This window comes from Zonotrichia leucophrys, chromosome 27, assembly GCF_028769735.1.
Source record: "Zonotrichia leucophrys gambelii isolate GWCS_2022_RI chromosome 27, RI_Zleu_2.0, whole genome shotgun sequence".
In the NCBI taxonomy this organism is placed as follows: domain Eukaryota; kingdom Metazoa; phylum Chordata; class Aves; order Passeriformes; family Passerellidae; genus Zonotrichia; species Zonotrichia leucophrys.
Genome location: NC_088196.1, coordinates 5,413,936 through 5,436,236, shown reverse-complemented (window position 1 = coordinate 5,436,236; position 22,301 = coordinate 5,413,936). Strand labels below are relative to the sequence as shown.

The window sequence follows — 22,301 nt, the reverse complement described above, 5'->3', positions numbered from 1 at the left end:
ATTTTTTTGGGGTTTTTTCAGCATTTAAAAATTGGATTATTTTGGATTATCCTGAGCGGGGAATGGTGGCACCGCTGGAGGCAGAGAATTCCAGGGAATTGCAGCGTTGGGAATTCGGGATTGGAATTTTTTTTCCTGCCAGAGTGGCACAAAAAGGAGAAATCCCCAAAAATTCCCAAGAATTCCCAGGAATTTTCAGGAATTTGGGGTTTGCTGGGCCCTGCTCTGGCAGGGGGAGAGAATTCCTGGATCCAGGGGGAGAAAATCCAACCTATCAACCTGGAATGGGGCAATTCAGGAACGCTCCGGTCCCCATCTGCCCGTGCCCCAATCCAATTCTGGCCCCAAAAACATCGTTCCGCGGACACAGGCTGGCGTCCATCCCAAATGTCCAAAAAACAGGCAGGATTCGGAATTCTGGATTCCCGCTGATCCACTGCATTCTTCTCCGGATCTGTTTCTGACCCATGATCCCCAATGGAATCCTGCTTGCCCAGCAAGAAATTCCAAATTTCCTGGATTCCCTGCAATCCTTCGGAATTCAGCAATTCTGTTCCTGACCATGCATCCATCCAAAGAAATTCCCAAATTCCCAGGAATTTCCGGAATCCCCTGGATTCCCTGTCGTCTGATCCCACTGCATTCCCTCTCAGGAATTCCAGAATTCCTATCCCACTGCATCCCTCTCAGAAATTCCAAATTTCCTGATTCCCTGAACTGCATTCCCTGCTCTCAGGAATTCCAGAAATTCCCAAATTCCCTGATCCCACTGCATTCCCCTCTCCAGAAATTCCAGAAATTCCCGAATTCCCTGATCCCACTGCATTCCTCCTAAATCTCAATGAAATTCCCTAGGAATTCCTGAATTCCCTTTCTGATCCCACTGCATTCCTCTCAATAGGAATTCCCTGTCCTTGATCCCACTGCATTCCCCTTCCAGGAATTCCCAAATTTCCTGATCCACTCATCCTCAGAATTCCTATTCCTCAATTCCATGACACTCATTCCCTCAGAATTCCGGGAATTCCTGATCCCACTGCATTCCTCTCAATAGAAATTCCCAAATTTCCTGAATTTCCTGATCCCCCTGCATTCCTCTCTATAGAAATTCCCAGTCCCTGATCCCACTGCATTCCCTTCAGAATTCCAAATTTGATCACTGCATTCCCCTTCCAGAAATTCCCAAATTTCCTGAATATTCCCTTGAATCTCCCTGATCCACTGCATTCCCTTCAGAATTCCAGAAATTCCTGAATTCCCTGATCCCCGCATCCTTCCAGATCCCAATTTCCTGATCCCACTGCATTCCCCTCTCAGGAATTCCAGAAATTCCTGAATTCCCTGATCCCACTGCATTCCTCTCTAGATTCCAAATTCCCTGCCACTCATTCCTCCTAATTCCCTGACATTCCCCTCCAAAATTCCCGAATTTCCTGAATTCCCTGATCCCACTGCACTCCCCTTCCAGGAATTCCAGAAATTCCCTGATCCCACTGCATTCCCCTCAGGAATTCCAGAAATTCCCTAAATCCGGAGCCTTCACCTCCCCCTGCTGGCAGATCCCGCTCTGTCCCGGACCTCCCATTCCCAAATTTCCCCAATTTGCAGGACAAATTCTCTCTTTTTTCCTGAACCTCCCATTCCCAAATTTCCCCAATTTGCAGGACAAATTCTCTCTTTTTTTCCTGAACCTCCCATTCCCAAATTTCCCCCAATTTACAGGACAAATTCTCTCTTTTTTCCTGAACCTCCCATTCCCAAATTTCCCCAATTTGCAGGACAAATTCTCTCTTTTTTACCTGAACCTCCCATTCCCAAATTTCCCCAATTTACAGGACAAATTCTCTCTTTTTTCCTGAACCTCCCATTCCCAAATTTCCCCAATTTGCAGGACAAATTCTCTCTTTTTTTCCTGAACCTCCCATTCCCAAATTTCCCCAATTTGCAGGACAGAATTTCCCTCCCAATCCAATTCCCGTCCATCCAATCCTGGATCCACATCCAGCAGGAATATCTGACCCCGACAGCTGAAGAGAAACCGGGGAAAAGGGAAATAAAATTAAAAAAAAAGAACAAAAATAACCCCAAAAAAAAGCCCTAAAAAATAAATTAAATCCAGAAATCTCCGCAGGGTTTGGGGTGAATTTTCCAGAGAGCTCTGGGGTTTTTTTTCTCCTCTCTTCTCCGAAGCACCTTGGAGTGGTGGGGTTGGGGAATTTGGGAAAAGCATCTTGGAGGAATCACATTGGGGCTGATTATAAAAATTTCTCTATTGTACAACAGAGGTGCAGCTACACTGAAAAAAATTACACCGTTTATGGAAATACAATTATTATTATTATTATTATCATCATCATCATCAATTTTTTTTTTTTTTGGCTTTTTTTTGTTTTAGAAACAGACTCTACTAAATAGGATCTATACAAAAAACCTCTAAAATAATTTCTGTAGTAAAATAAAGAAGTGTGTTAGGAGAGCTACACAAAAACAACGGGAGGGGATTTTTTTTTTTGTTTTTTTTTGCTTTTTTTTCCTTTTTTTTGCTTTTCTGGGTGAACGCTCCGAGCTCGGGGTGCTGAAAGGAATCATTACGTACACAGTGATCATTAATGCTCTGTATTAATTAACTCACAGCCTTTCCCATTAGTACAAAGAGCCCGGGCCCGCCTCCTCTTTGAGGAGAGGGCCAGGATATAAAAGCCAAGCAAAACCTCGTCAGCTGATATGAAATTAGAAAATCCCACCAGGCTCGGCGGCCGGGGCTTAGAAAAGTCACCGGGAAAACACAAATTGGGCATTTCAGTCCTGGGGGGGCCTCGAGGGGGGCAAAGGGGGCAGAGCTGGGCCAGGAGAGGGGCGGGAGGTGGGAGGGGGTCCCGGAGCCGGGATGGAACCCAGGATGGAACCCGGAGCTGGAACCCAGGGCTGGAACCCAGAGCCAGAATGGATCCCAGATCCCAGAGCTGGATCCCAGATCCCAGAGCCAGAATGGAACCCAGGGCTGGAACCCAGAGCCAGAACGGATCCCAGAGCTGGAACCCGGAGCTGGAACCCAGAGCCAGATCCAGGACCCAGATCCTGGATCTCAGAGCCAGAATGGATCCCAGAGCTGGAATGATCCCGAGCTGGAACCTGAGCTGGAATGGATCCCAGATCCAGAGCCAGAATAGATGCCAGATCCCGAGCTGGATCGCAGATTCCAGAGCCGGAATGGATCCCAGAGCTGGAACCCAGGGCTGGAACCCAGAGCCAGAATGGATCCCAGATTCCAGAGCCAGATCCAAGACCCAGATCCCAGATCCCAGAGCCAGAATGGATCCCAGAGCTGGAACCCAGAGCTGGATCCCAGAACCAGATCCAAGACCCAGATCCTGGATCTCAGAGCCAGAATGGAACCCAGAGCTGGAACCCAGAAGCCAGATCCAGGACCCAGATCCTGGATCTCAGAGCCAGAATGGATCCCAGATCCCAGAGCTGGATCCAGATTCCAGAGCGGATCCAAGACCCAGATCCAGATCCCAGATGCCAGAGCCAGAATGGATCCCAGCAGCTGGATCCCAGAGCTGGAACCCAGAGCCAGAATGGATCCCAGATCCCAGAGCCGGATCCCAGATTCCAGAGCCAGATCCAAGACCCAGATCCCAGATGCCAGAGCCAGAATGGAACCCAGAGCTGGAACCCAGAGCTGGAACGGATCCCAGAGCTGGAACCCGGAGCTGGAACCCAGGGCTGGAATGGATCCCAGATCCCAGAGCCAGACTGGATCCCAGATCCCAGAGCTGGATCCCAGATTCCAGAGCCAGATCCAAGACCCAGATCCCAGATCCCAGAGCCAGAATGGAACCCAGAGCTGGAACCCAGAGCTGGAATGGATCCCAGATCCCAGAGCTGGAACCCAGATTCCAGAGCCAGAATGGATCCCAGATCCCAGAGCTGGAACCCAGATCCCAGAGCCAGAGTGGATCTCAAACCCAGACTGGATCCCCGAGTCGGATCCTGAATCCCAGAGCCAGATCCCAGAGCTGAATCCCAGAGCCCAGACCCAGACTGGATCCCAGAGCTGGGTCCCAGATCTCAGAGCCAGATCCAAGATCCAGATCCTGGATCCCAGAGCCAGATTGGACCCCAAAGCTGGGTCCTGGATCCCAAGCATGGTATGGGGTTGCAGAAGGGCAGATCCCATCCTGGATCCTGGATTCCAGGCCCAGATCCCATCCTGGATCCCAGATCCAGACCCCAGTCCCGGATCCCAGATCCAGATCCCAGGCCCAGATCCCATCCTGGATCCCAGATCCACACCCCAGTCCTGATCCCAGCCCGTGTCCGTGTGGCTGTGCCAGCCTGGCCTTGCCCAGGTGTGCCCGTGGTGGTTCTGGGGCTCCGTCCCGTCCCAGATCCCAAACCGGGACCCCAAGCACGAAATGGGGCGGCAGGAGAGCAGATCCCAGATCCCAAACGTGGCTCCCAGATCCCAAACGTGGATCCCAGATCCCAAACGTGGATCCCAGGTCCCTGATCCCAGCCCGTGTCCGTGTGGCTGTGCCAGCCTGGGCTCACCCAGGTGCCACAGGAAGCCCTTGCTGTGGTTCAGGCTCTCGATGCCATCCCAGAGCCCAATTCCGTGCCAGCCCCTGATCCCAGAGGGGCTGTGCCAGGCTGGCCTTGCCCAGGTGCTGCAGGAAGCCGTGCCCGTGGCCCTGGCAGTGCAATCCCATCCCAGCTCCCACACCTGGATCCCAGGTGCCAGCTGTTGTCAGTGTGGCCGTGCCAGGCTGGTCTCGTCCAGGTGCTGCAGGAAGCCGTGCCCAAGTCCAATGCCATGCTAGATCCCATCCCAGCTCCCAAACCTGGATGCCAGCTCCCAAACCTTGGTGCCAGCTCCCATTCTGGATGCCAGCTCCCATTCTGGATGCCAGCTCCCACACCTGGGTGCCAGCTGGTGTCAGTGCAGCTGTGCCAGGCTGGTCCTGTCCAGGCACCACAGGAAGCCATGCCCATGACCATGGTGGTCCAATTCCATGCCTGATCCAAGCCCAGAGCCCATCCTGGATCCCACACCTGGGTGCCAGCCGCTGCTCCGGGTGCCGCAGGAAGCCATCCCTGCCATGCCCGTGCCCGTGCCCGTGCCCACGGCAGCTCAATCCCCTCCCAGCTCCCCTCCCAGCTCCCAAACCTGGATGCCAGGTGCCAGGTGCCGGGCGCTGTCAGTGCGGCTGCGCGGGGCCGCCCTTGTCCAGGTGCCGCAGGAACCCGTCCCCACCGTGCCCGTGCCCGTGCCCGTGCCCATGGCCGTGCCCACGGTGGTTCAGCGGCTCGCTCTTGAACAGGGCGGGCGGCGGCGGCAGGTGCGGCACGGGGGGCACGGGCAGGTGCTGCTGCTGCTGCTGCTGCTGCCCGTGGTGGTGCCCGTGGTGGTGCCCGTGCGGCGGCGGCGGCAGCGCCAGCGCTCCGTACGGGTGCGGCACCGGGCGCGGCGGCGCGGCCGGGCCCAGCGGCAGCCCCAGCGCGGCGCCCGCGGCCGCAGGGGCCGGGCAGGGCGCGGGCAGCGCCGCGGGCACGGCGGGGCCGGGGCTGGTGCCGGGGCTGGTGACGCGGAAACATTTCTCCTTGTGCGCCTTGAGCATGTTGGAGAAGCGGAAGCGCTGCCCGCACACGTCGCACGGGTACGGCTTCTCGCCCGTGTGCGTGCGCCGGTGCCGCTTCATGTTGGGCCGGCTCGTGAAGCTCTTGCCGCAGATCTCGCAGATGAACGGCTTCTCTCCTGCCGGGGACACCATGCGGGAACGGGGGGTCAGGGAGCCTGGGAACCCCCCTGGGACATGGAGAGCCCTGGGAAAATCACCTGAGCTCTGGGAAAATCACCTGAGCTCTGGGAAAATCACCTGAGCCCTGGAGAACCCCCTGGGATAATCACCTGAGTCATGGAGAACCCCTGAGCCATGGAGAGCACCCTGAACCATGGAGAGCACCCTGAGACATGGAGAGCCCTGGGAAAATCACCTGAGCCATGGAGAACCCCCTGGGATAATCACCTGAGCCATGGAGAACCCTCTGAGCTATGGAGAGCCCCCTGAGACATGGAGAGCCCTGGGAAAATCACCTGAGCTCTGGGAAAATCACCTGAGCTCTGGGAGAACCCTCTGAGCCATGGCAAACTCCCTGAGCCATGGAGAACCCCCTGGAAAAGTCCCCTGATCCATGGAGAGCCCCCTGAACCATGGAGAACCCTGGGAAAATCACCTGAGCCATGGGAAAATCACCTGAGCCATGGAGAACCCTCTGAGCCATGGAGAGCCCCCTGAGACATGGAGAGCCCTGGGAAAATCACCTGAGCCCTGGAGAACCCCCTGGGATAATCACCTGAGCCATGGAGAACCCTCTGAGCTATGGAGAACCACCTGGGAGCCCTTGGGAGAATCCCTGAGCCATGGAGAGCCCCCTGAGCCATGGAGAGCCCTGGGAAAATCACCTGAGCCATGGAGAACCCCTGAGCCATGGAGAACCTCCCTGAGCCATGGAGAACCACCTGGAAAAATCACCTGAGCTATGGAGAACTCTGGGAGATCCTCTGAGCCCTGGAGAACGCTGTAAAAATCCCTTGATCCCTGGGGAGCCCTGGGAAAATCACCTGAGCTCTGGGAAAATCATGGAGAGCCCCCTGAGACATGGAGAACCACCTGGGATAATCACCTGAGCTCTGGGAAAATTACCTGAGCCCTGAGGAACCCCTGAGCCATGAGAACCCCCTGAACTGTGGAGAGCCCCCTTGGAAAATCACCTGAGCCATGGGAGAACTTCCTGAACTGTGAAGAACCCTCTGGAAAAGTTCCCTGAGCCATGGAGAACCCCCTGAGCCACGGAGAGTCCTGGGAAAATCACCTGATCCATGGAGAACCCCTGGAAAATTCCCTCATTCATGGAGAACTCCTAGAAAAATCACCAGAGCCCTGGGAAACACCACTGCCTTTAGGGATCAACGGGGGTTTAGGAAATTCTGCCTCCCCTCGGGGTTTGGGGCCAAAAGGCTCTGAAATCCTGGCTCAGTTTGGGGCTAAAAGGCTCTGAAATCCTGGCTCAGTTTGGGTTCGGGGCCAAAAGGCTCTGAAATCCTGGCTCAGTTTGGGGCCAAAAGGCTCTGAAATCCTGGCTCCCCTCAGGATTTGGGGCCAAAAGGCTCTGAAATCCTGGCTCAGTTTGGGTTTGGGGCCAAAAGGCTCTGAAATCCTGGGTTTGGGGCCAAAAGGCTCTGAAATCCTGGCTCAGTTTGGGGCCAAATGCTCTGAAATCCTGGCTCAGTTTGGGGCCAAATGCTCTGAAATCCTGGCTCCCCTCAGGATTTGGGGCCAAAAGGCTCCATCCAGGGCCTCTCCACACCCAAACAACCCAGACAATAATTCCCATTTCCCCCAGGAAACCCCAGCTCCCACTGCCCCACCAGCAAGAACAGGGACCCAAGGCAGGGAATGGAGCTCTCCCAGCTGGAGAAGACCCCAAACCGCAAGGGAATTCCCTGGGAATGCCCTCCCAGGCCTCACCAGTGTGGGTTTTCATGTGCTCATCGAAGTACTGCTTCATGTTGAAGTCCTTGCCACACCACTGGCACATGAACTGCTTGTGCCCGATGTGGATGCTCATGTGCGAGCGCAGCTGGTACTTGTACTGGAACCTCTCGTCGCAGTTCTGCAGGGGAAAAAAAACGGGAATTTTGGGGGGTTTGGGAAAATGGGAATGAGCCCTGCAGGGGCTGGGAGGGAGCTGGGGCTGGGCAGAAACAGCTCAGAGAAAAAGGGATTTGAAAGGATTTGTTGAGGGATGGAATGAAGGGTGGAAGGTTGGAATTGAGCGGGGAAAGGTGGAATTATTGTGTGGGGAAAGGTGAAATTGAGTGGGGAAAGCTGGAATTATTGAGTGGGGAAAGGTGGAATTATTGAGTGGGGAAAGATAGAATTATTGAGTGGGGAAAGGTGGAATTATTGTGTGGGGAAAGGTGGAATTATTGAGTGGGGAAAGATAGAATTATTGAGTGGGGAAAGGTGGAATTATTGAGTGGGGAAAGGTGGAATTATTGTGTGGGGAAAGGTGGAATCACTCCCAGGATCATTCCCTCCCACTCCCAGGATCATTCCCAGGATCATTCCCAGGATCACTCCCTCCCATTCCCAGGATCATTCCCAGGATCATTCCCTCCCATTCCCAGGATCATTCCCTCATTCCCACCCCATCCAAAGCCATTCCCATTCCCATTCCCATTCCCATTCCCATTCTCATTCCCATTCCCATTCCCGCCCCTCATTCCCACCCCATCCAAGGCCACTCCCAGGATCACTCCCTCCCATTCCCAGGATCACTCCCAGGATCACTCCCAGGATCATTCCCAGGATAATTCCCAGGATCACTCTCAGGATCACTCCCAGGATCACTCCCAGGATCACTCCCTCCCATTCCCAGGATCATTCCCAGGATCACTCCCTCCCATTCCCAGGATCATTCCCTCCCACTCCCAGGATCATTCCCAGGATCATTCCCAGGATCATTCCCTCCCATTCCCAGGATCATTCCCTCATTCCCACCCCATCCAGGGCCATTCCCATTCCCATCCCTCTGTTCCCACCCCATCCATTCCCATTCCCATTCCCATTCCCATTCTCATTCCCATTCCCATTCCCGCCCCTCATTCCCACCCCATCCATTCCCATTCCCAGGATCATTCCCTCCCATTCCCAGGATCACTCCCAGGATCATTCCCTCCCATTCCCAGGATCATTCCCAGGATCATTCCCAGGATCATTCCCTCCCATTCCCAGGATCATTCCCTCATTCCCACCCCATCCAAGGCCATTCCTGCCCCTCATTCCCACCCCATCCAAGGCCATTCCCAGGATCATTCCCAGGATCATTCCCTCCCATTCCCAGGATCTTTCCCTCCCACTCCCAGGATCACTCCCAGGATCATTCCCAGGATCATTCCCAGGATCATTCCCTCCCATTCCCAGGATCACTCCCTCCCATTCCCAGGATCATTCCCAGGATCACTCCCAGGATCATTCCCTCCCATTCCCAGGATCATTCCCAGGATCACTCCCTCCCATTCCCAGGATCATTCCCAGGATCATTCCCTCCCATTCCCAGGATCATTCCCAGGATCATTCCCTCCCATTCCCAGGATCATTCCCTCCCATTCCCAGGATCATTCCCAGGATCATTCCCAGGATCATTCCCAGGATCACTCCCTCCCATTCCCAGGATCACTCCCAGGATCACTCCCAGGATCATTCCCTCCCATTCCCAGATCATTCCCAGGATCACTCCCAGGATCACTCCCAGGATCACTCCCTCCCATTCCCAGGATCATTCCCAGGATCATTCCCAGGATCATTCCCTCCCATTCCCTCCCATTCCCAGGATCATTCCCAGGATCATTCCCTCCCATTCCCAGGATCATTCCCTCATTCCCACCCCATCCAAGGCCATTCCCATTCCCATCCCTCTGTTCCCACCCCATCCATTCCCATTCCCAGGATCATTCCCTCCCATTCCCAGGATCATTCCTGCCCCTCATCCCCACCCCATCCAGGACCACTCCCAGGATCATTCCCTGATTCCCATCCAGGGCCATTCCCATTCCCATCCCTCATTCCCACCCCATCCATTCCCATTCCCAGGATCATTCCCTCGTTCCCACCTCATCCAAGGCCATTCCCATTCCCATCCCTCATTCCTACCCTATCCCGGGCCATTCCCAGGATCATTCCTGCCCCTCATTCCCATCCAAGGCCCATTCCTGCCCCTCATTCATTCCCACCCCATCCATTCCCACTCCCAGGATCATTCCCTCCCATTCCCTCCCATTCCCAGGATCACTACCAGGATCATTCCCTCCCATTCCCAGGATCTTTCCCTCCCACTCCCAGGATCACTCCCAGGATCACTCCCTCCCATTCCCAGCTCATTCCCATGGATTTCCCGCCCGGATCCGCGCTCACCTCGCAGCGGAAGGGCTTCTCCCCCGAGTGCTGCAGCGAGTGCACCTTGAGGGACATGCTGCGCTTGAAGGACTTGCCGCAGGTCTCGCACGTGAAGGGCATGTCCTTGGTGTGGGCTGCACACACACACAGGGTCAGTCCGGGGAAAATCGGGATATTCCCAAAAATTCCTGCCCATAACTTCAGTAGCCCCAGTTTTAATTCCCCCCGATCATTTCAATTCCCCTGAATATTTTAATTCCCCCGATAATTCCCCTGATAATTTAAATTTCCCCCATAATTTCAATTTCCCCCATAATTTCAATTCCCCCGATAATTTCAATTCCCCCAATTTTAATTTCCCCAATAATTCTAATTCCCCTGATAATTTAAATTTCCCCCATAATTTCAATTTCCCCCATAATTTCAATTCCCCCAATTTTAATTCCCCTGAATATTTTAATTCCCCTGATAATTTCCCTGATAATTTAAATTTCCCCCATAATTTAAATTTCCCCCATAATTTCAATTTCCCCCATAATTTCAATTCCCCCAATTTTAATTCCCCCGAATATTTCAATTCCCCCGATAATTTCCCAATAATTTTAATTTCCCAATAATTTCAATTCCCCCGATAATTTCAATTCCCCCAATTTTAATTTCCCCAATAATTCTAATTCCCTTGATAATTTTCATTTCCCTGATTATTTCAATTTCCCCGATAATTTCAATACCCCCAATTTTAATTCCCCCCGAGCATTTCAATTCCCCTGAATATTTTAATTTCCCCGATAATTTCCCTGATAATTCAAATTTCTCCATAATTTCAATTCCCCCAATAACTTCAATACCCCAATTTCAATTCCCTCCGATCATTTCAATTCCCCTGAATATTTTAATTTCCCCGATAATTTCAATTTCCCTGATAATTTAAATTTCCCCAATAATTTCAATTCCCCCAATTTTAATTCCCCTGAATATTTTAATTCCCCCGATAATTTCCCTGATAATTCAAATTTCCCCCATAATTTCAATTTCCCCAATAATTTCAATTCCCCCAATTTTAATTTCCCCAATAATTCTAATTCCCCCGATAATTTTCATTCCCCCGATCATTTCAATTTCCCCGATAATTTAAATTTCCCCAATAATTTCAATACCCCCAATTTTAATTCCCCCAATCATTTTAATCCCCCTGATAATTTTAATCCCCCTGATAATTTAAATTTCCCCCGATAATTTCAATTTCCCCAATAATTTCAATTCCCCCCATAATTTCAATTCCCCCAATTTTAATTTCCCCAATTATTCTAATTCCCCTGAATATTTTAATTCCCCTGATAATTTCCCCTGATAATTTTAATTTCCCCCGATAACTTTAATTCCCCTGAATATTTTAATTCCCCTGATACTTTTCATTTCCCTGATAATTTCAATTCCCCCAATTTTAATTCCCCTGATAATTTCAATTCCCCTGAATATTTTAATTCCCCTGATACTTTTCATTTCCCTGATTATTTCAATTCCCCTGATAATTTCAATTTGCCCGATAATTTCAATTTCCCCGATAATTTCAATACCCCCAATTTTAATTCCCCCAATCATTTTAATTCCCCTGATAATTTCAATTTCCCCCGATAACTTCAATTTCCCGATAATTTCAATTCCCCAATAATTTCAATACCCCCAATTTTAATTCCCCCAATAATTCTAATTCCCCTGAATATTTTAATTCCCCTGATACTTTTCATTTCCCTGAATATTTTAATTTCCCCCGATAATTTCAATTTCCCCCATAATTTCAATACCCCCAATTTTAATTCCCCCAATAATTCTAATTCCCCTGAATATTTTAATTCCACTGATAATTTTCATTTCCCTGATTATTTCAATTCCCCCAATAATTTAAATTTCCCCAATAACTTCAATACCCCCAATTTTAATTCCTCCGATCATTTCAATTCCCCTGAATACTTTAATTCCCCTGATAATTTAAATTTCCCTGATAATTTCAATTCCCCCAATTTTAATTCCCCTGAATATTTCAATTCCCCCGATAATTTCCCCAATAATTTAAATTTCCCCAATTTTAATTCCCCCGATCATTTCAATTCCCCTGAATATTTTAATTCCCCCAATAATTTTAATTTCCCAAATAATTTCAATACCCCCAATTTCAATTCCCCCAATCATTTTAATTCCCCTGATAATTTAAATTTCCCTGATAATTTCAATTCCCCTGAATATTTTCATTCCCCTAATAAAAATTTCAATTCCCCCGAATATTTTAATTCCCCCAATAACTTCAATACCCCCAATTTTAATTCCCCCCAATCATTTCAATTCCCCTGAATATTTTAATTTCCCCGATAATTTCAATTTCCCCGATAATTTCCATTCCCCTGAATATTTTAATTCCCCTGATAATTTCCCCTGATAATTTAAATTTCCCCCGATAACTTCAATTCCCCTGAATATTTCCATTCCCCTAATAAAAATTACATTTTAGCTGCCAGATAACCCAAATTTCCCCGCCACTCACCAACCATGTGTTTGCGCACGTGGGCCATGGTGTAGAATTTCTTCTCGCAGATCTCGCAGGAGAATTTCTTCTCGGCGTAGCCGTGCACGATCTTGATGTGCTCGTGCAGCGACCAGAGCTTCTTGAAGGATTTGTTGCAGGACACGCACTGGGGAAAACACAGAGGGAGCGGGGTTAGGAGGGGAGATTTGGCATAAAAAGGCCCCAAAAAATGGTGAAAAATGGTGAAAAAATGGTGAAAAAATGGCCTGGGAATGTGGATTTTGGGGTTTATAGATGAGGGGGATGGAGGCAAAAAAAGGCCCCAAAATGGTGAAAAATGTGTCTGGGAATTTGGGTTTTGGGGTTTATACATGAGGGGGATGGAGGTAGTGAGAATGTGGATTTTGGGATTATCCTGAGGGGAATGGAAATAGCAAAAATGTGAATTTTGGGATTACACCTGAGGGGAATGGAAATAGCAAAAATGTGAATTTTGGGATTACAGCTGAGGGGAATGGAGGCAAAGAGAATGTGGATTTTGGGATTACACCTGAGGGGAATGGAATCAGTAAAAACGTGGATTTTGGGATTTATACATAGGGAATAGAGGCAGTAAGAATGTGGATTTTGGGATTTATACATGAGGGAATGGAGGTGGTAAAAATGCGAATTTTGGGATTACACCTGAGGAGAGGGAAGGCAGTGAAAAAGGTGCCTGAAAATGTGGATTTGGGGATTTACACCTGAGGGGAATGGAGACAGTAAAAATTCTGGGATTATACCTGAGGGGAATGGAGGCAAAAAAAGGCCCCAAAATGGTGAAAAATGGGCCTGGGAATGTGGATTTTGGGGTTTATAGATGAGGGGGATGGAGGCAGTGAGAATGTGAATTTTGGGATTTATACCTGAGGGAATGGAGGCAAAAAAAGGCCCCAGAATGGTGAAAAATGGTCTGGGAATGTGGATTTTGGGGTTTATAGATGAGGGGGATGGAGGCAAAAAAAGGCCCCAAAATGGTGAAAAATGTGCCTGGGAATGTGGATTTTGGGGTTTACAGCTGAGGGGGATGGAGGCAGTGAGAATGTGAAATTTGGGATTTATACCTGAGGGAATGGAGGTGGTAAAAATGCGAATTTTGGGATTTATACCTGAGGGAATGGAGGCAATAAAAATGCAAATTTTGGGATTTACACCTGAGGGGAATAGAGACAGTAAAAATTTTGGGATTATACCTGAGTGAATGGAGGCAAAAAAAGGCCCCAGAATGGTGAAAAATGGGCCTGGGAATGTGGATTTTGGGATTTACACCTGAGGGGAATGGAAATAGCAAAAATGCGAATTTTGGGATTTATACATGAGGGAATGGAGGTGGTAAAAATGTGAATTTTGGGATTACACCTGAGGGGAATGGAGGCAGTAAAAACGTGGATTTTGGGATTTATACCTGAGGGAATGGAGGTGGTAAAAATGCAAATTTTGGGATTTATACATGAGGGAATGGAGGCAAAAAAAGGCCCCAAAATGGTGAAAAATGGGCCTGGGAATGTGGATTTTGGGGTTTACAGCTGAGGGGAATGGAGGCAGTGAGAATGTGGATTTTGGGATTTATACATGAGGGAATGGAGGTGGTAAAAATGCGAATTTTGGGATTACACCTGAGGGGAATGGAGGCAGTAAAAACGTGGATTTTGGGATTTATACATAGGGAATGGAGGCAGTGAGAATGTGGATTTTGGGATTACACCTGAGGGGAATGGAAATAGCAAAAATGCGAATTTTGGGATTACACATGAGGGGATAGAGGCAGTAAAAATGAGGATTTTGGGGTTTACAGCTGAGGGGAAGGAGGCAATGAGAATGTGAAATTTGGGATTTATACATGAGGGGGATGGAGGTGGTAAAAATGCGAATTTTGGGATTTATACATAGGGAATAGAGGAAGTGAGAATGTGGATTTTGGGATTTATACATGAGGGAATGGAGGTGGTAAAAATGTGAATTTTGGGATTACACCTGAGGGGAATGGAGGCAGTAAAAACATGGATTTTGGGATTTATACCTGAGGGGAATGGAGGCAGTGAGAATGTGAAATTTGGGATTTATACATTGGGAATGGAGGCAGTGAGAATGAGAATTTGGGGATTTATACCTGAGGGAATGGAGGTGGTAAAAATGCGAATTTTGGGATTACAGCTGAGGGGAATGGAGGCAGTGACAATGAGGATTTTGGGGTTTATACATGAGGGAATGGAGGTGGTAAAAATGCGAATTTTGGGATTGCACCGGAGGGGAATGGAGGCAAAGAGAATGTGAATTTTGGGATTACACCTGAGGGGAATGGAAATAGCAAAAATGCGAATTTTGGGATTTATACATGAGGGAATGGAGGTGGTAAAAATGCGAATTTTGGGATTTATACCTGAGGGAATAGAGGCAGTGACAATGAGGATTTTGGGATTTACAGCTGAGGGGAATGGAGGCAAAGAGAATGCGAATTTTGGGATTTATACATGAGGGAATGGAGGTGGTAAAAATGCGAATTTTGGGATTGCACCTGAGGGAATGGAGGCAATAAAAATGCGAATTTTGGGATTACACCAAGGGATGTGTGTAATGGTGTTCTGGTGCCTCCTGATGCCAAAATCCAACAGCAGGGCAGGGGCACAGGGACGGCTCCATAGGCTGGGAGAGTCCAGCCCTGGAGGGGAAAAATCCAAACCATGGAGGGGAAAAATCCAAACCATGGAGGGGAAAAATCCAAACCCTTTTAGTGAGAAGGATCCCAACCCTTGAAGAAGAAAGGATCCAAACCCTTGGAATGGAAAACCCAAACCCTTGGAGTAGGAAAATCCAAATATTTTCAGTGAGAAGGATCCAAACCCTTGGAATGGAAAACCCAAACCCTTGGAGTAGGAAAATCCAAATATTTTCAGTGAGAAGGATCCAAACCCTTGGAATGGAAAACCCAAACCCTTGGAGTGGGAAAATCCAAATATTTTCAGTGAGAAGGATCCAAACCCTTGCGGATGGAAGGATCCAAATCCTTGGAATGGAAAAATCCAAACTCTTGGACTGGGAAAATCCAAACTCTCAGAGTCAGAAAATCCAAACCCTTGCAAAGGGAAGGATCCAAACCCTTGGAATGGAAAAATCCAAACTGCTGGAGTGGGAAAATCCAAACATTTTCAGCGAGAAGGATCCAAACCCTCGGAGCAGGAAGAATCCAGACCCTTGGAATGGGAAGAATCCAAACTCTTGGAGATCAAAGAATCCAAACCCTTGGAGTGGAAAAATCCAAACCCTTGGGAGAGGGAAGATCCAAAACAGCGGTGCCGAAAAAATTCCAAACCCTTGGAGCAGAAAGAATCCAAACTCTGGAGAGGGAAGAATCCAAAATCTTGGAGTGGAAAGAATCCAAACATTTTCAGTGACAAGGATCCAAACCCTTGGTGAGATAAGGATCCAAACCCTTGGTGAGATAAGGATCCAAACCCTTGGAGAGATAAGGATCCAAACCCTTGGAGAGGGAGAATCCAAACATTTGGAGTGGGAGAATCCAAACCTTTGGAGAGGGAGAATCCAAACCCTTGGTGAGATAAGGATCCAAACCCTTGGAGAGGAAAGAATCCATTCTCAGTGAGAAGGATCCAAACCCTTGGTGAGATAAGGATCCAAACCCTTGGAGAGATAAGGATCCAAACCCTTGGAGTGGGAGAATCCAAACCCTTGGTGAGATAAGGATCCAATCCCTTGGTGAGATAAGGATCCAAACCCTTGGTGAGATAAGGATCCAATCCCTTGGTGAGATAAGGATCCAAACCCTTGGAGTGGAAAGAATCCATTCTCAGTGAGAAGGATCCAAACCCTTGGTGAGATAAGGATCCAAACCCTTGGAGAGGGAGAATCCAAACCCTTGGTGAGATAAGGATCCAAACCCTTGGTGAGATAAGGATCCAAACCTTTGGAGAGGGAGAATCCAAACCCTTGGTGAGATAAGGATCCATACTCTTGGTGAGATAAGGATCCAAACCCTTCGTGAGATAAGGATCCAAACCTTTGGTGAGATAAGAATCCAAACCCTTGGTGAGGGAGAATCCAAACCCTTGGTGAGATAAGGATCCAAACTCTTGATGAGATAAGGATCCAAACCCTTGGTGAGATAAGGATCCAAACATTTGGAGAGGGAGAATCCAATCCCTTGGTGAGATAAGGATCCAAACTCTTGGTGAGATAAGGATCCAAACCCTTGGAGTGGAAAGAATCCATTCTCAGTGAGAAGGATCCAAACCCTTGGTGAGATAAGGATCCAAACCCTTGGTGAGATAAGGATCCAAACCTTTGGAGAGGGAGAATCCAAACTCCGACACCAATGAACCCCCAAAGCCCCATCCAGCCCCTCCAGCCCCCCAAAGCCCGGTGTGGCCCCTCCAGGCTCTCCCATCCCTCTGGATCTCCATGGGGAGCAGCAGCTCCCATCTCCCATCCCGCCGGACGCTCTTGCTGCGCTCTCTTCCTTCAGGGAAGGCCCAAAGGGTCACTTGGAGGCTGAGAATTCCTTCCCCAAAACTCCTGTGGGACGTCCAGGCAATCATCCCCTCCAGGATTTCAGGCAGCTCTTCCTCTTCCCAAAATCTTCAGGAAAAATTCCCGCGTGGAGATCCCGGAGTGTGAGGAAACCAAAGCATCTTCAGCTCGGCGCCTTGTCCCGGGGTTTTTTTGGGGATCTTTGGGGTTTTTGGGATGTCTCCAGCAATCCCCATCGGTCAGAAGGGCTGGGTGCTGATTAATGAGCAAATTAATGAGTTCTGCTCGTTTGGGAGCGTTTTCTCTCCGCTGGGATCTCAGCAGGGTTGGGAATTCCCACCTGGAATTCTGCAGGCACCGAGGGGGCTCTGCCCCCACAGGATCCCCCCTTGGCAGGGAAAAAAAAACCCCTGGAGAGCAAAGAAATCCCATGGAACGACCCCAAAATCCTTGGGCTGACAGAGAAAGGAGCCCCTGGAATTCAGGATTCCAACTCCGAACCACACAGTGGGGCAGGAATCCCCTGGAGGTGCCGACTGCGAGGGCTGAAAAAGCAGAAATTACCTGGAAAAACAGATTTATTCCATCCCCAGGAGGAAACGCTGGGAGGAGCAGCCTTGGTTTTCATTTCAGGCCAAAATGAAACCAGTTTTATTCCAGCACAAAGCTCCCCCTCTGCACACCGAGCCCTGAGTTGAGGGAAATTTTAATTTTCCCTCAATCCTGTTGGCAACTGGAATAAAAACACAGCAACAGGCAGCTGGAAAACACATCCCAAAGGCAGGACAGGACAAGAATTGCTGGATTTATTCCTGGGCATTGAGGTGACTCCCACTGGCAAGTTTCTAAACCAGATTCCTTTGGATTTAAACCATAATTTCGATAATTTCTCCTTTTCTTATCACTTTTGGATGCATGTGTAGCTGGACACGGGATATTTCACCACTTTACATGTTCAAAATATTCAGGAATTCCTGCTTAAATTTTAATTCCTGCTTTTTAATTTTAATTCCTGCTTAGATTCTATGCTGTGAATGAACCCCCTGCTTGCTGGGGCATATCTTAAATTCCCATTTAAATCCTCCCTGCTCTGCACTGAACTTTAAAAATATTTCTTTCAAAAGCTGCAAAAATTAAATTTATATTAAAAAATCCTTCCTGGAGCTGAAATTTAAGGAAAAAAAAAAAAAAAAACAAAACAGCCCAGAGTTACCCAAAGCTGGGAAAAGAGAAATTGCAATAAATATTCCACATCTCCCACACAGTGGGAGCTGAGCATCAACCCAGCCCAGCACTGAAAGCAAACAAACAATGAAAAACGTTCAATTCTTGTGCTCAAACCCTCACACAACAAACCCTCCTTGCCCTACAAATTCCAGCTGCCCAAAACCCCAACGGGAGCCAGGATTCCAGGAGGAGGAGGAGGATGAAAATAAGGCAAAAACCAGCAGATTTGGGGTGCCAGGGAAGGCAGCAATGCCCCAGAGGGATCAGGAATTCTGGAGCTCTTCCCACAGCTCCCAAAGCTGGGGAAAATCAGGGTTTTTGAGAGAAAAAAAAATGGAGATTTTTGTGTCTCCAGGCAGATTTGTGGGGTTTCCTGCCGGGAAGGGGGTGCAGGTGTGAATTGCAGCCCTTCAGGAACGCTCTGGGAATTCTCAGAGGGGTTTAAACCCCAATTTAACCCAGCTCAGACCCTGACTCTGCACAGATTGCCCATCCCAGGGAACTCCTGGAATTCTGTTTCCCCTGGAAGGCTCACCTGGCTTTCCACACTGTGGGATTGCATTTCAGGACACGGAAACCCCTGGAATTCTAAACCCAGTGAGAGCTGCGGGCGCTCAGCAGCAGGAGGAGGATTTACCACAGAACTTCACATTTTTGGGATCATTTACTCCAGATCCTGACCCTGCTAAAGGAGCTTCGCGCTCCCAACTCACAGTTTACTCCTGGAGTAACCGCTCAGAGGAGCTGCGGGCGCTCAGCAGCAGGAGGAGCAGCAGGAGGAGGATTTACCACAGAACTTCACATTTTTGGGACCATTTACTCCAGATCCTGACCCTGCTAAAGGAGCTTGGCGCTCCCAACTCACAGTTTACTCCTGGAGTAACCGCTCAGAGGAGCTGCGGGCGCTCAGCAGCAGGAGGAGCAGCAGCAGGAGGAGGATTTACCACAGAACTTCACATTTTTGGGATCATTTACTCCAGATCCTGACCCTGCTAAAGGAGCTTCGCGCTCCCAACTCACAGTTTACTCCTGGAGTAACCGCTCAGAGCAGCTGAGCGCTCTTTCCCTGCCATCCCCTCCTTTTGGGAGACCCCAAAACGCGGGATAAGGCAGAGCCCCAGCACATGGGGCCGTGCAAAAGGAGATTTTTTTTTTCCCCCTGTGAAGCGTCCACCAGGCGGATCCAGGGCACGCCAGGAGGTGTGGGGACCTGGCCAGCGGGCCAGCAGACCTACCTGGATGTTTTTTTCACAGTCAGTTTGCTGGTGGAGGGACAGCTCGCTCTCCAGCACAAATTTCTTGCCGCACTTGTCGCAGATCTGCATGCGCCTGTGCGTGACGTTCATGTGCTTCTCCAGGTACCAGCGCGTGTTAAACACCCTGGGGCACTTCTCGCACGTCAGAGTCTCCTTCTCCTCGCACTTGGGTTTCTGCACGGGCGCCTTGGGCTCCTTGGCTGCTTTCTTCTTGCGCTTGGGGGGCTCGGCGCCCTTCCTGCGGCCGCGCGTGGCTCGGGGCGCCGGGCAGGCGGCGGCGGCCGCGGCCGCTCTCCTGCTCCTCCTCTGGCCAACGCTGCCCTTCTCCGCTCTTTTCTCCTTTTTCTTCTGCCTCTCGTTCTCCTCGTAGTCGTTGCTGTCTTCCGTGGCCTCCTCTTCCCCGCTGTCACCCTCCTCTTCCTCACTGCTGCTCTTAAGGACAGCAGTCTCTTTGGACTGGGAGGGGACACCCTTCTCCCCTTTGGACACATTTAAGGTTTGGTTGTTAAGGTTTACCTCCACTATAATCTGCTCCCTTTTGTAAGTCACTTCATCTTCCTCCTCTTCCTCCTCCTCAGAGTCGTCAGAGTTTTCCCTGTCTTCTTTCACAGCCCGCACCTCTCCTACCGCTCTGCTCTCCCTGAAAAAGGGCTGCTCCTCCCTCTCGTGGAGGTGGCCCTTGCCGCCCTTGCTGTCCACCAGCACCGAGAAGGGGCTCCCTGACTCCCTCTTGTACACCTTGGTGGACAGGTCGAGCTCCTGGCCGGGGTAGAAGGCGGGCGGCCCCTCCTGCGCCATGCCGGCCCCGGGGGGCTCCCCCTTGCCTGCCTGGCTCATCTGGGGGGGCTCATGGGGCGCCCTCGCTGCCGGCGGGGCTGCTCGGGCCCGGCGCCTCTTCCATCGGAGCCCGGCGGGGGCGGCTCGGTCCTGGCGGGCGCGGCTGCGGCGGGGTCGGGATCACGGCAGGGGCAGGGCGGGGAGGGATCGCGGGCGGCGAGCGGAGCCCTCGAGCATCGTATCTGCGGAGAGAGAGGGACAGAGAGAGGGAATCAGTGGGGAGCCCTCGAGCATCGTATCTGCGGAGAGAGAGGGACAGAGAGGGGGAATCAGTGGGGAGCCCTCGAGCATCGTATCTGCGGAGAGAGAGAGGGGGAATCAGTGGGGAATGGCGAGAGGAGCCCTCGAGCATCGTATCTGCGGAGAGAGGGAGAGAGAGGGGGAATCAGTGGGGAATGGCGAGCGGAGCCCTCGAGCATCGTATCTGCGGAGAGAGAGAGGGGGAATCAGTGGGGAATGGCGAGAGGAGCCCTCGAGCATCGTATCTGCGGAGAGAGAGGGAGAAAGAGAGAGGGGGAATCAGTGGGGAATGCCAAGAGGAGCCCTCGTATCTGCGGAGAGAGAGGGACAGAGAGAGGGGGAATCAGTGGGGAATGGCGACAGGAGCCCTCGAGCATCGTATCTGCCGAGAGAGAGGGGGAATCAGTGGAGAGCCCTCGAGCATCCTATCTGCGGAGAGAGAGGGACAGAGAGAGGGGGAATCAGTGGGGAATGGCGAGCGGAACCCTAGGGCATCGTATCTGCGGAGAGAGAGGGAGAGAGGGGGAATCAGTGGGGAATGGCGAGAGGAGCCCTCGAGCATCGTATCTGCGGAGAGAGAGGGGGAATCAGTGGGGAATGGCGAGAGGAGCCATCGAGCATCCTATCTGCGGAGAGAGGGACAGAGAGAGGGAAACAGTGGGGAGCCCTCGAGCATCGTATCTGCGGAGAGAGAGGGAGAAAGAGAGGGGGAATCAGTGGGGAATGGCGAGAGGAGCCCTCGAGCATTGTATCTGCGGAGAGAGAGGGACAGAGAGAGGGGGAATCAGTGGGGAATGGCGAGAGGAGCCCTCGAGCATCGTATCTGCCGAGAGAGAGGGGGAATCAGTGGGGAGCCCTCGAGCATCCTATCTGCGGAAAGAGAGGGACAGAGAGAGGGGGAATCAGTGGGGAATGGCGAGAGGAGCCCTCGAGCATCGCATCTGCGGAGAGAGAGGGACAGAGAGAGAGAGGGAATCAGTGGGGAATGGCGAGAGGAGCCCTCGAGCATCCTATCTGCGGAGAGAGAGGGACAGAGAGAGAGAGGGAATCAGTGGGGAATGGCGAGCGGAGCCCTTGAGCATCGTGCGGAGAGAGAGAGGGAGAGAAAGAGGGGGAATCAGTGGGGAGCCCTCGAGCATCGTATCTGCGGAGAGAGAGAGGGGGAATCAGTGGGGAATGGCGAGCGGAGCCCTCGAGCATCGTGCGGAGAGAGAGAGAGAGAGAGGGGGAATCAGTGGGGAATGGCGAGCGGAGCCCTCGAGCATCGTATCTGCGGAGAGGGGGAATCAGTGGGGAACGAACGGGGATGGGGAGAGCCCGGCCTTACACAGGGGGCTGAGGGTGGGACAGGGAGCCACAAACAGCAGCGAGCAGGAGAATGCCCCAAAAGAGACTCCCAGGGAATGGAAATCCAGCAAGGGATACTCCCCATCTCCTGGATTTTTGGGAGCACTGACAGCCCCACAAATAGCAGGGAGCAGGACAATGCCCAGCAGAGACTCCCAAGGAATGGAAATCCCGGCAAGGAATGCTCCCCATCAACCAGAGATAACAACCATAACCATTTCTCATGGATTTTTGGGACGATTGGCAGCCCCAAAACCAGCAGGGACCAGGAGAATTTCCAGAGAATGGAAATCCAGCAAGGAATACTCCCCCCATCAACCATTCCTCCTGGATTTTTGGGAACACTGACAGCCCCACAAACACACCAGCAGCAGAGTCCCAGGG

General features: G+C 50.7%; 1 protein-coding gene across 1 annotated transcript in view; it reads right to left on the bottom strand.

The window, feature by feature from the left end:
• Nucleotides 1-3,554: 3,554 nt before the first annotated feature.
• ZNF652 (zinc finger protein 652) overlaps nucleotides 3,555-22,301 on the bottom strand; it is a 31,818-nt gene continuing 13,071 nt past the window's right edge. The window contains exons 2-6 of the mRNA XM_064733641.1: nucleotides 19,473-20,512; nucleotides 12,505-12,652; nucleotides 9,984-10,099; nucleotides 7,536-7,680; nucleotides 3,555-5,761 (exon numbers count right to left, since the gene is read on the bottom strand). Coding sequence (XP_064589711.1) covers nucleotides 5,205-5,761; nucleotides 7,536-7,680; nucleotides 9,984-10,099; nucleotides 12,505-12,652; nucleotides 19,473-20,330 — 1,824 coding nt within the window. The 5' untranslated portion in view covers nucleotides 20,331-20,512 and the 3' untranslated portion in view covers nucleotides 3,555-5,204. The remainder of the gene's footprint in view (nucleotides 5,762-7,535; nucleotides 7,681-9,983; nucleotides 10,100-12,504; nucleotides 12,653-19,472; nucleotides 20,513-22,301) is intronic.